At 37.2% G+C, this 14,993-nt stretch overlaps 4 protein-coding genes across 4 annotated transcripts; 2 read left to right on the top strand and 2 right to left on the bottom strand.

Annotated features, from left to right (window-relative positions):
• The first annotated feature begins 1,243 nt into the window (after window positions 1-1,243).
• On the top strand, window positions 1,244-5,271 carry LOC113320708 (tubulin alpha-3 chain). Its single transcript, XM_026568601.1, has 5 exons — window positions 1,244-1,623; window positions 2,865-3,079; window positions 3,176-3,375; window positions 3,493-4,001; window positions 4,707-5,271. Exons 1-5 carry the CDS (start codon window positions 1,511-1,513, stop codon window positions 5,017-5,019), a joined length of 1,350 nt encoding a protein of 449 aa, XP_026424386.1. The 5' UTR covers window positions 1,244-1,510; the 3' UTR covers window positions 5,020-5,271.
• A 363-nt stretch (window positions 5,272-5,634) lies between these two features.
• Window positions 5,635-8,238, bottom strand: LOC113320707 (asparagine--tRNA ligase, chloroplastic/mitochondrial-like). Its single transcript, XM_026568600.1, has one exon. The coding sequence runs from the start codon at window positions 7,930-7,932 to the stop codon at window positions 6,193-6,195; it is 1,740 nt and encodes a 579-aa protein (XP_026424385.1). The 5' UTR covers window positions 7,933-8,238; the 3' UTR covers window positions 5,635-6,192.
• A 289-nt stretch (window positions 8,239-8,527) lies between these two features.
• Window positions 8,528-10,646, top strand: LOC113320710. Its single transcript, XM_026568604.1, has 4 exons — window positions 8,528-9,305; window positions 9,833-9,997; window positions 10,117-10,161; window positions 10,521-10,646. The coding sequence occupies exons 1-4, from the start codon at window positions 8,850-8,852 to the stop codon at window positions 10,605-10,607; spliced, it is 753 nt and encodes a 250-aa protein (XP_026424389.1). The 5' UTR covers window positions 8,528-8,849; the 3' UTR covers window positions 10,608-10,646.
• A 111-nt stretch (window positions 10,647-10,757) lies between these two features.
• LOC113320709 (ethylene-responsive transcription factor ERN1-like) lies at window positions 10,758-13,821 on the bottom strand. Its single transcript, XM_026568603.1, has one exon. It carries the CDS (start codon window positions 13,434-13,436, stop codon window positions 12,429-12,431), a length of 1,008 nt encoding a protein of 335 aa, XP_026424388.1. The 5' UTR covers window positions 13,437-13,821; the 3' UTR covers window positions 10,758-12,428.
• Window positions 13,822-14,993: the final 1,172 nt, after the last annotated feature.

The following is a 14,993-nucleotide window of genomic DNA, read 5'->3' as shown; positions in this document are numbered from 1 at the left end:
ACCAGAACTTGTACCTATTTGTAAAGGTTAATCCATTTTTCTGGATCTAATATATTTCGAATGAATGCTTAGTTAGGCCTACTTGACGGATCTCTATAACAACTTTGGAAGTATTACATTGTTGATGATGGTGGTCTTCCAAAAGTTCATTCCATAGTAGGTTGGCACTGTATGCACTTCATTGCTGCTACAAAGAAATGTTACAGCAGCGCCAAAACATTTGGGGTACTACCCAACATGGCCTTTAGAGCATCTCCAATAAAAGATATATTGATTTATTTTCAGTTATACATAGGATTTTAGACCCCCATTTAGCATAAATACATCTCCAACAGTAAGGTCCTACAAATTAGGAGGGACCAATCACTAAATATGAAGGTGTTCATGAAAGTGTTATCTACATCTTCGTTGCACCTCCACATCATGTTTTTAACTATTTTTTTTTAAATTTTAAAGATTGAAATTGTCATTATTGAAAATGATTTTTAAAATTTGAGGTCATATATTTATCATATTTGTAGACTCATAAATAAAAGGACTAAATAAAACAGCTTCCATAAAGCCAACAAATAATTAGGCGGATATGGTAAACTTTCGGCTGAAATATCATACAGCTAACCGAAGTACTTGGTGTCGTGTATCTTATCTGGCATGACACGCCACGTGGGTTATTAAGTCGGTCTCGTTTCCCACCCTCCTACAGTTTTGGGTGAACATAACCTCCACCAAAAATACACCAAACAGGGTTATAAATCTAGACGGTACTTTCACCCACTGGAATAATTGGGTGAATAAATCTGTACTTATCTTAAATGTTCAGACAAGCCGAATAGTAATTTAAAATCTTCTTTTATTCTAGATATTTTTGAGGTCTACATTGCATCATCAATCATTGATTTATTCACTTGCCCACTTGTTCGAAAAATTACGATCACCAGTGTGTCGTACATACGTAAATATGGATCTCAGAAAAGGGTATTCTCGTCACAAAATAACAAAAACAGCGAGGCAACATATCATGACCATCTTTAACTCCACCGTTCGTGTACACGTGGCGTGCATAAGCGAGTCCTTTATTTTCGCGGTAATTCGGTTGATTACCAGCATTACCCTCATAACAATAGTTAATAACATAAGAATCCAGATATTTGAAGAGACAAGATTCATCACTAGAAAGTAATGAACCGTTGGATGAATAGGACCCACATTATTGGTTGGCGCCAGAGAGGGGTAGTGTTTGAGACTGCGAAAAGCATCGGACTCGAAATGATTATCATATCTTGTTAAATATATTCTCTCCGGACTTGAAAAAGTTTATACATAATAAGGTCGAAAACCCCATTTCTAGTCATTCTTTCTCTTTCTCCTACTGAAACAGTGGGAAAAACTATTCGACCTGTTTTCTTCATAAAAACTAGATCGAGAGTTTTGGAGAGAAAGAGAAAGGAAAAAAAAAATTAGGGTTTTGATTCTGTCTGGTTTATTTGAAGAAAGTTAAAGATCTAGAGATATGAGAGAGATTATTAGTATTCACATTGGTCAAGCTGGTATTCAGGTTGGAAATTCTTGTTGGGAGCTTTATTGTCTTGAACATGGAATTCAGCCCGATGGTATCATGCCTAGGTACGTTTTTCCACAAGTTTTGTTCAATTTGTTGCACCTTTTATGGTAATGGATTTTTTCTTTGGTTTTGTTAAATATAGATCGAGTTTGTGTATGATCTTGTATGTTTTTCGTTTCGTCTGTTCCTATTCGCGGTGGCTTTGGTTTCGTATTAGGAACTTCATAAGATCTGTCGGTTGTTATTATAGTATATTTTTGTGTTTTGATTTGTATCTTAAAAGCGAATATGTTCCATTTTTGTGCATTTGTTATGAGTTATTGGAAATAAAATTTGAAGAAATATTCTGTAGGTATGATCATGTGTGGACAGATCCGCGTAATGACCTATATTTACTAGCAAATGACAAACAAAGTCGAATTACAGAACAATATAAAGATGAAAAAGTCTCAGAATTGCACATCTTGGTTATTTTATATAATTTTGTTTGGATCTGATTTCTCAAGTCAGGTGTTTCAAACTCTTACATAATTTCGTTTTCTTTAAGTCAAATGGTTTTACAGTTTTGTGTAGTAATGAATTGAATGATAACAACAAACTTTACTGAGTTACTGTGAAGTATTTTTATTTTATTGGTTTTTTACTGCTTCAATCTGGAGTTTTGCATTTTTAATTATGTTAGGACAAAGATAAAAACTGTTTTGTTCCTTTAGTTTCCTCTGGATTTGGAGTAGTTATTCTGGCTAAATTATGTCATTTCACAAGGTGTTTGCTTCTGGATCTCAAATGTTGTGGAAGTGGTGAACTGTATATAATATATATTACATAAAATTGCATCTTTTCAAGTATGATACATATTTGGTTTATTCTGTCATGGGTCACATCTTAATCATGCTACTCTTTCTTCCCTGTTTGCAATGATCAAATGGCTTGAAAATAGTCACACTATTGTTATTACTGTCCAAACATAATGTACGAGTGCAATTAGTACCCGGGGACTTTGGTTGTTTCTATCTCAAAGGTTAATGTCACGTTTCTTATTAATTTAAGTCATTCTGCTTAGACTGTAATATTGTTGGGGACTTGGGGTGATTCGTCTTGCTTCATACTTCGTACTTACCTACACTACAATGTAAACGTTTTATTCATGACATCTCTCTGCTGAGGTGTGGAAACAGATTATTAGCGCGACATCTATATTTTAGGGTGGTTTGTCTTATTTTTTTCTAGCAAGTTACGGAAATAGTAATCAAAGATAAAAGATATGTGTAATCTAAATGTGATCTGGATTTCTTTTTTGTAGTGATAACTCGGTAGGAGTAGCGCACGATGCTTTTAACACCTTCTTCAGTGAGACTGGTGCTGGCAAACACGTTCCTAGAGCTATCTTTGTCGATCTAGAACCCACAGTCATCGATGAAGTTAGGACTGGAACTTATAGACAACTTTTCCATCCCGAGCAACTAATTTCTGGTAAAGAAGATGCTGCCAATAACTTCGCAAGAGGACATTATACAGGTAAACTACCTTCTTTGAATTAAAAATTATAATTCAGCCGTTGTTCCATGTGTTTTATATATTGACCTTAAATTACCTTGGGATTGGCATCTGCAGTTGGAAAGGAGATTGTGGACCTTTGCCTTGATAGAGTTAGGAAACTAGCAGACAACTGCACTGGCTTGCAAGGATTTTTGGTATTTAGTGCTGTAGGTGGTGGTACTGGTTCTGGTTTGGGATCTCTACTGTTAGAGCGCTTGTCCGTAGATTATGGAAAGAAGTCTAAGCTTGGTTTCACCATCTATCCCTCTCCTCAGGTACTTTATCATGATTACTTGAAATGGGCTTGTTCCTCTAGTATGAGTGTCTTCTCTTCACCATTGGTTTTTCCTATGCACATACGTTAATTTCTGGCGAACAATATTGTACTGCAGGTCTCCACTGCAGTTGTGGAACCATACAACAGTGTACTGTCTACTCATTCCCTCCTTGAACACACAGATGTGGCAGTACTGTTGGACAATGAAGCTATTTATGATATTTGCCGTAGATCCCTTGACATCGAGAGGCCAACATACACAAATTTGAACCGTTTGATATCTCAAGTCATATCATCTTTGACTACTTCCTTGAGGTTTGACGGAGCCATCAATGTGGATGTTACCGAATTCCAGACTAATCTTGTACCATACCCTAGGATCCACTTCATGCTCTCGTCGTACGCTCCTGTCATCTCCACAGAGAAGGCATACCATGAGCAGCTATCAGTTCCCGAGATCACAAGTGCAGTGTTTGAGCCTTCAAGCATGATGGCCAAGTGCGATCCAAGGCATGGAAAATACATGGCTTGCTGTTTGATGTACCGTGGTGACGTTGTTCCAAAGGACGTTAATGCTGCTGTGGCTACTATCAAGACCAAACGGACTGTTCAATTTGTTGACTGGTGAGTAAAATCCCGACATAAGTAGCTATTCAGATTTCAGACAACTAATATGGTTTTATTTGATTCACATGCGTTTGACTGAGGTGAACAGAATTTCCAATTCTCCTTATTAGATGGACTTAGATGTCCAATAATATTATGGGATTAGCATCCACACACATAAGATATCATGGCTTTGTTCTCCTGTATTACAAATAACCCTAATGGCTAGTGCAGGATAGGTGGAGATTTTGGAAGTGAGCCATGTAACCTAGATAGTACACCAACAGTATGGTGCACATATATCTCTTGGACCGAATTGGAGATCTGCATTTTTTTTTTGATAAAGATGTAGAAGAGTTAACATGTAGCTGCGCCTGGAATTTAAGTTTCTTATCGAATTGTGACTGGTTGTGAATACGACTCTTAGGTGTCCATATTTCTTCACAGCTGTAACATTAGCCTTCTCATTGGTCGTAAATGCTGTAGTATTAGGTTTAGCTTTTTGAATGTGTTCTCTAAATCATTCTAGACGAATGAACGAATGAACATAGAGTACAGATTCAAGAAGCAAGCTGTTTGAAGTTGACCTCAAAATAGTTGCTCCTAGTAGTGCTGGTAACAGTATATTACAGGAAGGCAACTGTCTTTTGATACCAATTTATCTCTGTTACTCCTCTCATTGTTGATCTGCATTGGATGTGATGTAATACGCATGTGTTTCAGGTGTCCAACTGGTTTCAAGTGTGGTATCAACTATCAGCCCCCAACTGTGGTACCAGGTGGTGATCTAGCTAAGGTGCAACGTGCAGTATGCATGATCAGCAACAACACTGCAGTTGCAGAGGTGTTCTCACGTATCGATCACAAATTTGATCTCATGTATGCCAAACGTGCATTTGTTCATTGGTATGTTGGTGAAGGTATGGAAGAAGGTGAATTCTCTGAAGCTAGAGAGGATCTTGCTGCACTTGAGAAAGACTATGAGGAAGTTGGTGCCGAGGGTGTGGACGAAGAAGGTGATGATGAAGATTATTGATAATGCCTTCCTTCAGAACAAAATTGTTCAGCTCATCTGGAATCTTAATCCTGTACTTCAGTTGTTTTCTCTCTTCTCAGTTGTGTCAATGTGTAATCAAATCATCATTAGATTCATCTCCTGTAACTTCTGAATTGCTCTTGTTGTGATCGTATAGTTTGTCTTTTGCTTATGATATTATCTGGAGATAATGTTGATTCTTTTCTTCTCATTCTCAAGGAATTCAAGTTGGTATTGTTAATTAGTACTCCATTATGGTGTCCTTTCCTAATAATTTCGTGCAACATTGAGATACTCAGACTGAAGGTGCCTATGTAGCAATGTAAGATGACACATAATTCTACAGAATGATAATTAAAGCTTCGGTGGTAGCTATATGAGATTTATCCCGAACAAACTAAGTCATTTTTAAGGTCTGTGCATGTCAAAATATCAGAGAGTTCTATATTCATTCCTATTCCTTGAGCAGTACTAGTAGTAGCATATATTCAAGGATAAACTAGCTTTCCTAGACTCACTTGTTGCTGGAGTAGTACCACAATTAAGATTGTGCTTTTGGCTTTTCAGAAAGCTTCTCTATCAACTTTCCTGTCAGGTTGCGTTCCATACAAAATCACTTGAAAATGTAATACATTCAGCTCGATTAGGGAATACTCCAGAAATAACCAATTTCTTATACATATCAGGTAGAGAAATTCTTGATTTAAAAGAAGTCTTCATTTCTTACAAAGCCTACACTTGACGCAGCCTCATTCTTTAATATGGGTAATCCCCTGAAATTTCTTAACTTTTGCCAGCATTTTGCTTCTGTCTTTATTTGCCTGCCCAGACCATCTACTAACTGGATTTGCCAATCATAATGATGATATAACTCGATTTAGGTGCACAAGTCCTTGCTTGCAACATTCTTTGAAAAGCCTGACCACCCCCTTGCAAAGTAAAAAAGTTAAATTGAATGACCGCGACTATAAAGAAACTTCACTGTACAATTTCAATGGAAAAAAGAGGATATCTCCCCAAGGTATCTTGCACGACTACAGAAAATTCGATTAATTTTAGCCAAAGTAATTAGAAGCTGTAGAAAAGGAAAACTGAAAATAAGACGGCCAAAATATAATAGCAGCGGCTTCCATCAGAAGAGAGCAACATGAAGGTGCATGATGAGATTAGGCTTCAAAATTCGGCAGAACCAGGAGTCCGAGGGAAAGGTATTGCATCTCTAATATTCTCTATACCAGTTGCAAACTGCACAAGCCTTTCAAAGCCCAAACCAAAGCCAGCATGAGGGACTGTACCAAAACGTCGCAGATCAAGATACCACGAGTAGCTATCCTTATTTAGTGTTTCCTTTAACTCATCCATACGAAGTTCAAGAAGGTCAAGACGCTCTTCACGTTGGCTACCCCCCATAAGTTCACCAACCCGGGGAACCAATAGATCCATGGCTGCCACAGTTTTCCCATCATCATTTTGCCTCATATAGAACGCCTTAATATCCTTTGGATAGTCCCTGATTATTACAGGGGTGCCAGAAAAGGCATCTTCAGTGATATACCGTTCGTGCTCACTCTGCAGATCACATCCCCATTTTACTGGAAACTCAAATTTCTTCTTGGCTTTCAAAAGAAGTTCAACGGCATCAGTATAAGTCAACTGGACAAAGTCTTTCTCAGCTACATTATTCAACCTATCAATGATTCCTTTCTCAATCCATGAATTGAAGAAATCCATGTCTTCTTTGCAGTTTTCAAGAACATACCTTACTACATACTGGAGATATGCAGTTGCACATGCCATGTCGTCGTCTAAATCAGCAAAAGCAAGTTCCGGCTCAATCATCCAAAATTCAGCTAGATGCCTAGACGTATTAGAATTCTCTGCTCGAAAGGTTGGACCAAATGTGTACACATCAGTAAGAGCAGAAGCATATGTTTCCGCATTAAGCTGCCCCGAAACTGTCAGAAATGCTGGTTTCCCAAAGAAATCCTTCGACCAATCAATCGAACTATCTCCAGTCTTAGGAATCGAATTCGCTGACGACTTAATTCCATCTCCAATCAAAGTGGTCACACAGAACTGTTCACCAGCTCCTTCACAATCCGAAGCTGTAATAATTGGTGTAGAAACCCAAACAAACCCATTTTCTTGAAAGAACTTGTGCGTCCCATGTGCCAAAGCATTTCTAACTCTAGCAACAGCACCAAATGTATTCGTTCGCGGACGTAAATGAGCTTTAGTTCTCAAGAATTCTTTGCTTACTCTTTTCTTCTGAATGGGATAGGAAGGATCACTCTTCCCAATTGTGTTGACTTTTGCTACTTTCAATTCAATTTTCTGCTTAGATCCCTGACTAGCAACAATAACCCCCTCTACAGAAACAGATGCACCAGTTGTAATGAAACCAGATTCCAATTGATCATAACCTTCCGCATCTGAATTTATCACACATTGCATATTGGATAAACATGAACCATCATTAACCTCAAAAAAAGTTATACTACTTTGAACTCTAAGTGTTCTAACCCAACCCTTAACAACAATATTCTGACCTAATCGATCCATACCTTGTTCAGAACCACCTTTAATTACAGAAATACTTAATCGTTTACGAAATTCTCTAACCTTTTTAGTGTTCGTCTCTTTTTCATCAACCAATTCCAATTCCGAAGAAGTAGCGCTGCAGAAGAACCTCCCACTTCTTCTTCTGCTACTGCAAGTGTATCCGGGGACATCAAATTTGTTGCTTGTAAGAGAAGGAGAGACAAGGCAGATACGGCGAAGGTATTTGTTGCTGTTAGAAAAGGAGGAGAAGGAATGAAAAGATAATGGTGGGAAGTAGAGATTTGTAGTGGAAGATAGTGTTTGTAAACATGATAATTTGATTTTAGGGTTCCTCCCGACAGCAGCCAACATCTTCTTCCTCTGCTTCTTCAAGAACCTCCTCACTCCACTAATTGGGTTTTAGGGATGGTGGTGAGGAACTGAGGAGGATAAATACCCCGGTGTGTAAAAGAAGTGTCAAAATAAATACGTTTTGTGGTAAATAAATAAACTACCATGATTCTGCATCCCCACCGCCAAATTCCCCAATTTGGAGGTTTAAGGTTTGGTTTCACAGCCTATCGCTGCCGCTAGCTATCTCCGGTAATCCATCTCTGTAAAACCTGTCTCATTTGATTTATCTCATTTTTGTGATTCGTAGATTGTTAGTATGTGTGTTCAGTTTGAGGTTATAAGCTGTTAAGAAGAAATCAATTTGAGAGGTAGACAATTTTGTTTCCAAAATGGAAGAAACAAGGGATTCTTCGCCCAGTAGTAAAGATTTTATTAGTGGTTTACCAGATAGTCTCATTCATAACATATTATCATTCCTTGACATGAAATTAGCAGTTCAAACCAGTATTTTGTCAACAGGATGGAGGTATATTTGGACCTCTCTTCCCATTATAACAGTCAAATGTAATCTGTCTGATCCATATGAAGTGATATTTTGCCAATCTCGATGAATTTATGGGTTTTGTGGATAAGGTATTTATGCTTCGAGATGATTCTGCTATACCAAGGCTTCATCTTGTTTGGTACCGTAAAATTCATGAAATCAACAGGGAAGTACATAGTCGTCATAATACTTGGCTAATGGATTGTCTAAGGCGAAATGTTCAAGAGATAAGCCTGCGCATGCGGTATGATTTGTTTGCAGAAGTTAAGTTTCCTTCGAGTCTTTTTACTTCTAAGACATTGACAATATAGAATTAGAATAATATGTGGGTGGGTCTGACGAGCCTGATGTTATTCTACCTGATGTTATTCACTTACCGTTGCTTAAAATCATGAAGCTGTCTGATCTTTGCATTTTGGATGAAGGAAAGACTGCTAAGCTATTCGTCAATTGTCCAGCTCTTGAATCGTTAACCATATCAAGATGTAACATGAATCTTAATAATGTTTATGCACCTAAGCTTAAATGTTTCATATATGAAAACAACGGTTACCAGTCAGATGGAGTTAGTATTATCAGGTTATGTGCTCCAAACCTCACATCCTTAGGTTTTAGAAGTTGCCTAACACATAAGCTTGACTATTCAGCACTAAATATCAATTCTCCTCTAGTCACTGCCAAAATAACAATGGGGGTTGAAGAAGATGAAGAAATAGAAGACTCTGCAGATGAAGCATATAGATACCAATCTACAGAGGAGAAAGAATTATATGCTCAAAACATGTTGAAATTGCTGAAAGCACTTTCTACTATGAAAAATCTGACATTGTCACGTTGGCTCATTAAGGTATGTATTTATGTTTGGTTCCTCTCAATTCATGACCAATATTTATTCAATATGCTTGAAATCTTTCTCACTAAAAGTAAATGTTAAAGCCAAGTCATGTATAAGAAACCTGAAATTAGACAATATGGGCTCTTTATCCTGTTATTGTCCAATACTGTTTAGGTCCTACATGCTCCAATTTATAGATTCTTGGTATGTGCACATAAAACACCATGTGAGACATTAACGGACACTTCGGTGTAGTTGCACATAATAATGTTAGGTATTCTGTGTATATCTCGCACATAAGTTAATGTGTTGCATGTATACGCACAACATTTAGGTTCAGAAAAACATACTGTGACTAGGCAAAAAGTATTTAACTGAGACAAGTAATATTATTGTTTATGTTCGTGTCTGCTCGGCTTTGAAGGCACAAAAAGGCCACTGCTGCCATATTTTTTTATTTTTTATTTTTATGATTCGTATTCTAATGGTATCATATCTTAACGTATCTGTTACTATTTACCTTTTTCTGTGTCGTTAAGCTTGTCTCTGAAGCTCCTAACTTAGTAGATTATGAGTCCCTGCAATTATCCAGCGTACAAAGTTTAACACTGCGGCCATTTCTTTCAAAAGACTGCTTTCGTACAATAACATACTTGCTCAACATTTCTCCTAATTTAGAATCTCTGGAAGTGATAATATATAAGGTAATTACCTAACTCTCTTTGGTTATATTTAGCTTCATCTTTATATGATTCCTTTACAAGTTCAGCTCTCGTGACGAATAAACATTGCCTACTAACACTTGCTTATTTTAATTATGAAGAGTCCCTTTAACGATGAGCCAGAGTTGTATCCATTCTGTGACGAGGTCAGTAACTAAAACTCCATTATTTTGTCGATGTTTTTTTCTTTCTTCGAAGCACTGGGAAACAGGATTATCATTACCATGTATGTTGCATCACCTCAAAGTTGTTGAGATTTGTAATGTCGAAGGACGTATTAATGAACTTAAGTTCTTGGAAATTTTGTTGAGGAACACAATGGTCTTAGAGAAAGTAGTTCTCTACTGTTATTGGGAAAGTCCTGGTGATATGTCACGACGAATGCACACTTTTTGTGAGAAGCTAATAGCATTTCCAAGAGCGTCTTCAAGTGTTTCATTCATGTGCTTCTAGAGTATTATTTAGTGATGTTATGTTCTCACTTTTTCCTTTGTTCTAAAAGCAGGAATGTGACGGTTCAGTATGCAATATGTATGCATCTAGTAGAATTCATTTTCATGAATATGGGGTTTATTCATCTTTCCATGTGTGACTTTTATGTGCTACGCAACCTTACTACTACTATTCTTCAGCTCACAGTCCAGGTGTTTGGAATCTTTACTCACAAATTTGCCGCAGACTGTATTATTTGTCTTCTGTTGCAAACTGCTTCTTACAGTAAAGACCAACTTGTTTGAAAAAGAGTGTTTCCTTCATGTATGAGACTCTGTACAACTATTACTTGTTACGACTTGTGTCTTCTTTTGCAGACTTATCATGCAACCTCCTTATCATGCTACTGCTGATCTCAGGTCTCTCTCTCTCTCTCTCTCTCTCTCTCTCTCTCACTGGCTAGTGCACTTTTGTTTCTTTCTCGAAAACGGTGTAGTATCATCTTATCAGTTACTTGCCATAGGATAGTAATAGTTTTGTATCTGCCTATTCTGATCTCTCACGAACATCTGAACTCTCCTCAAGAACTCAAGTTCAGAGGTTTAACTAGTTCTTTTCGCCAGCAATTTAGGTTGGACTGTTGCACACCACTACCATATTTCATAAAAACAAATGTGATACTGCAAAAGTCTCCGCATTCATGATGAGATTAAAGTGAGGTTTTCTTCTTGGATTTTTCTTCTTCTTATTATCTATGATGTTAGCAAGTCACTTATTCAAAGCATGGCTTTTTATAGTTTTCACGTTTTTCATTGCCTAAAGTTGCCATTAATGCACTTGGTTAGTGGACTGGAAATTGTGTGATCTTGTGACAGATAGTCTTTCTGAAACATAAAACTATTATCTGTAAGCAAAGAAATCATCTATAGTTTTCTGTGATGATGACAAGGTGTTAGAAGTAAAATAGGGTGTCGTGAGGTAGAGACCATTCAGGTTTTGGAGGTCATTCATTCCTCCTGTTGATTAACTGGTGCCTGTTGGATTCAAGGAGTATAAACCATTAGGTGACACTAGAGCCCCAATTTATTTTGGATTTAGTTCAACCAGTACACATAGATGATGACCTAAAAGCTAGAACCATGATCCCTCTACGGAGCATCCAACACAACCCACTTTTTTGTCTCCCAGGCAAGGTACAAAATATCAGTTTTTATTGATGTTTCATTAACCTAACCTAGAAATATTCTGGAGAATCACACAGTCAAATCCACACTTAGCTACCTGGAGAACAAGAAGATGGTCCAGTATCCATAGGAACAAGAAGTGGCTGATTGATCAGCGGTTGGGGTTGCATTTTTCCTTTTCCGTGTACGGGTGATGTATGATGCATGGTCATCCACATAGCTATGTGAGGCTCACCAGGGTCTAATTATGCTCTGTGGTGAAGTAAACATGGTGAAGGGGTCATCCTCACACCGTTGGATAATTGCAAGAGGATGTCAAATCAGCCATATGAATACCAACACATAGATAGTAGATACAGATTGACACTGATAGTTATGCTAAGCTCCCAACCCAAGTGCATTGTGTTGAATTGGTGATATATCATTTTCCATCATATGTATGGTTGAATTTATAGAAGTGTCGTTATCAGATTGTCTATGCTATATGTGTAAGCACGAAAGGCGAGATGGATACTGATTAAGAAAAGAAGAAGGAATGATCAAGCAAACCTCTTGGTAAACAATTTCTTAATCTGACTCGAGAAATGTGTTAATAAAATTTCAGTTAAAAGTAAAAAATATGCATCATCTAAACTTGCATTCATTCTTACTTTTAATGGACACCAATTCCAGATACCATCTCCTCTCATAATTCTGAGGGATCTCTTAAGAAAACAACTAAAAAGAGGCAAGTAAAATTAAGAAGGAAGAGTGCTAGAGAGGATATGACCATCAACATGATCATATGCATATGCATCTCATAGGGGACAAAACAATTGACATAGAGGGGGGAGATCCCACAAACCATCAATGGGATCATGATAACTCTCCAAGTATTCGTGAACACCATTCATGGCATAGAGTGATGCTGATATTTGTCTCTCTACCTTAATCCTATCAAACTCTGTAATCTCTGATGTTGACCGAGTTTGATGATGATGGTGGTGGTTATTGCTATTGACAATACTCGCCAGGGGATAATGATCTGACATAACATTCTTATTTGGAAGTTGCTCAAACGCATCTTGACAGAAGGAAGAATAGCAATGATCTGCTAACCCATGTCCAAAGAACCAAGAAGGATCAGATTGTGTTGTTGATGATGAAGAACCCGCCAACAATTCGAATTCCTCGTGAACACTGCTCAAGTCTGGTCTATATCCAGCATCATCAGATATCTGCGATGACAGTACTCTCTCTTCTTTGTGCTCGTCAGCTTTGGGTGATGAATTTTGACCACTACTATCACTACTGCTAGTACTAGCACAAGACGGGGCAGTAGTAGTAGCGGTAGTTGTTGTTGCAGTGGTAATAGTACTAGTGGCGTAAGATGATGACGGTGATAACGATAAAGCTGACGACGATGATGAACTGTTACTAGTATGGTTATTAAGAAGGGGGTGTTGCTTTCCACTCTTTCTCTGATTTAGCAAATTCCGAATTCGAAAAGCAAGAGGAGAATTAGTTGAGACATGGGTGATGAAATTTGTACGAGTGTTTGATCCTCGAAGAAGGCAAGCAGCTTCATCGTAAGCTCGAGCAGCTTCTTCGGCTGTTTCAAATGTTCCAAGCCACATCCTTATCTTCTGTGTTGTATCTTTGATTTCTGCCACCCATCTTCCGGAAGGCCTTTGCCTCACCCCAACAAACTTTGTATTACTATTGCTATTACCACCACTTCTATTCCTTATTGCTCTGAATTTATTGTTTCCTTTATTGACCGAAGTGGATTGTTCTTTTTTTGGTTGATGGTATTGAAGATCCATTGAGAACCTTTTGTTGTTTAAACTGGAAGAAAAAAGATGGTATGAATCAAAGGAAGTTTCATGAATTGGTGGGAGGGTTTACTTGATTCAAGAGAGTGAGTTAAGGTTTAAATGGAAAAAGAGGGAAATGAATATATGTGATGAGTTTGGACAATAAGGCGCTCCACAACTAGAGGGATGAATTCCTTATGATAAGAAGAAGAAGAAGAAAAGATTTAAACAAGAAAAAAGAGAGAATCAAGAGAAAGTATATTTTGTTTTTAAGAATTTATGGTTAGTGGAGAGCTCGTCTTTAGCTGCTTGTTTGTATATATGTATATGATGAGAATTTATGGGTTTAAGTTTAAACTTTAACGTTAGATTGACTGAGTTTCCTATAATTATAATCTATCTACATAAGACAGGAGAAAAGGACATAATTTCAGTCATTTTGTGTAACTTCTTTTGTATAAATAAAAAGAGAGTTACTTATTTCTTTTTGGTTGTCATTCTTGAGAACTATTTATTGAAATTGATATGTTATATGTCATTCTTGTTTGAAATTAAACAGCTATAGCTTAGACAAGATAAGGTATACATTCTTCATGACAAGCATGTTCTTTCTTTGTTTCCGTGAGATGTCTAACTTGTATTGGAACACAACACAATTAACATAAAACATTTAATTAGATGGTTCAGTAGAGGTCATGTAACAGTACCTGCCAATCACTGGGAATTTATTTGGTGGGAAGAGGTATGTTCATGTAAATCTGGATGCATGCATGATTCACACCCACAGTGTATTACATGCTTCACCGTCCCATTGGAAATTTCAGATCACACATATTTTTTTTGCAATCTTCTTTCATGAAAAGCTACAAGTAATTAATAATTTAGAAATATTTACCCAATATTAATTATAGATGGAAAAAAATTCCCTTAATTTTGGGAATCAGATTCTTATCTCCTCTATTTATATTTACGGAACATGAAGATGAGATTATATCTTCGAAAACATGTCGTGATGGTTTTCATAAAAAAAAAAGTTTATCCACTATTTATACTTATATCAATCCATTGAAATTAAGTTTTCGTTTGTTCCATAATTGGAACAACGATTCATCGTTACAGTTTCATTCCAGTCCTGAATAGTTAGGTAATTAAGCATCGCCCACAGACTGTGATCCATCCAGTAGTGTTTGATCATATACTTGTTACAAAAAGATAGCTTTGCAGCCCAAATGACATTTTATGTTCTTACTAAAGTAAAATCCTGGGCTATAAAATTAATATCGAATTTTGTGTTGTTTCCAAAATCTTCACTGATCTTATATCTTTGTTGGCGAGCTTTTGCATACATTCCTATTAGCAGCAGCAAGGTTGGTTCTGAATCACTCGTGAAAGAGATTCTGTGTCCGATCCACTGTGTTGCCCATTGGAAAGCTGCATCTGCTCCCACCTTTTCTAAATCATCTCTGGTTGTACAGTCGGCATAGAGTCCTCTTGCTTCTCTGACTGTACCTGTGTGGTCACAAAGAGTCAGTCCAACACCAGCTTTTGAAGAGTAGTCTATCCCGT

Source organism: Papaver somniferum, chromosome 11 (genome assembly GCF_003573695.1).
Source record: "Papaver somniferum cultivar HN1 chromosome 11, ASM357369v1, whole genome shotgun sequence".
Lineage (NCBI taxonomy): Eukaryota > Viridiplantae > Streptophyta > Magnoliopsida > Ranunculales > Papaveraceae > Papaver > Papaver somniferum.
The sequence above is the reverse complement of the archived record's forward strand: the minus strand, read 5'-3'. Positions and strand labels throughout refer to the sequence as shown.

Bases quoted from the DNA above. Each gene is read 5' to 3' on its own strand.
- LOC113320708 (XM_026568601.1), top strand. From the start codon at position 1,511: ATGAGAGAGATTATTAGTATTCACATTGGTCAAGCTGGTATTCAGGTT. The intron at 3,080-3,175 runs GTAAACTACCTT...TGGCATCTGCAG, and splicing joins CGCAAGAGGACATTATACAG to TTGGAAAGGAGATTGTGGAC. The intron at 4,002-4,706 runs GTGAGTAAAATC...CATGTGTTTCAG, and splicing joins ACTGTTCAATTTGTTGACTG to GTGTCCAACTGGTTTCAAGT.
- LOC113320707 (XM_026568600.1), bottom strand. From the start codon at position 7,932: ATGTTGGCTGCTGTCGGGAGGAACCCTAAAATCAAATTATCATGTTTA.
- LOC113320710 (XM_026568604.1), top strand. From the start codon at position 8,850: ATGAAGCTGTCTGATCTTTGCATTTTGGATGAAGGAAAGACTGCTAAG. The intron at 9,306-9,832 runs GTATGTATTTAT...TGTGTCGTTAAG, and splicing joins TGTCACGTTGGCTCATTAAG to CTTGTCTCTGAAGCTCCTAA. The intron at 10,162-10,520 runs GTCAGTAACTAA...TTCTAAAAGCAG, and splicing joins TGTATCCATTCTGTGACGAG to GAATGTGACGGTTCAGTATG.
- LOC113320709 (XM_026568603.1), bottom strand. From the start codon at position 13,436: ATGGATCTTCAATACCATCAACCAAAAAAAGAACAATCCACTTCGGTC.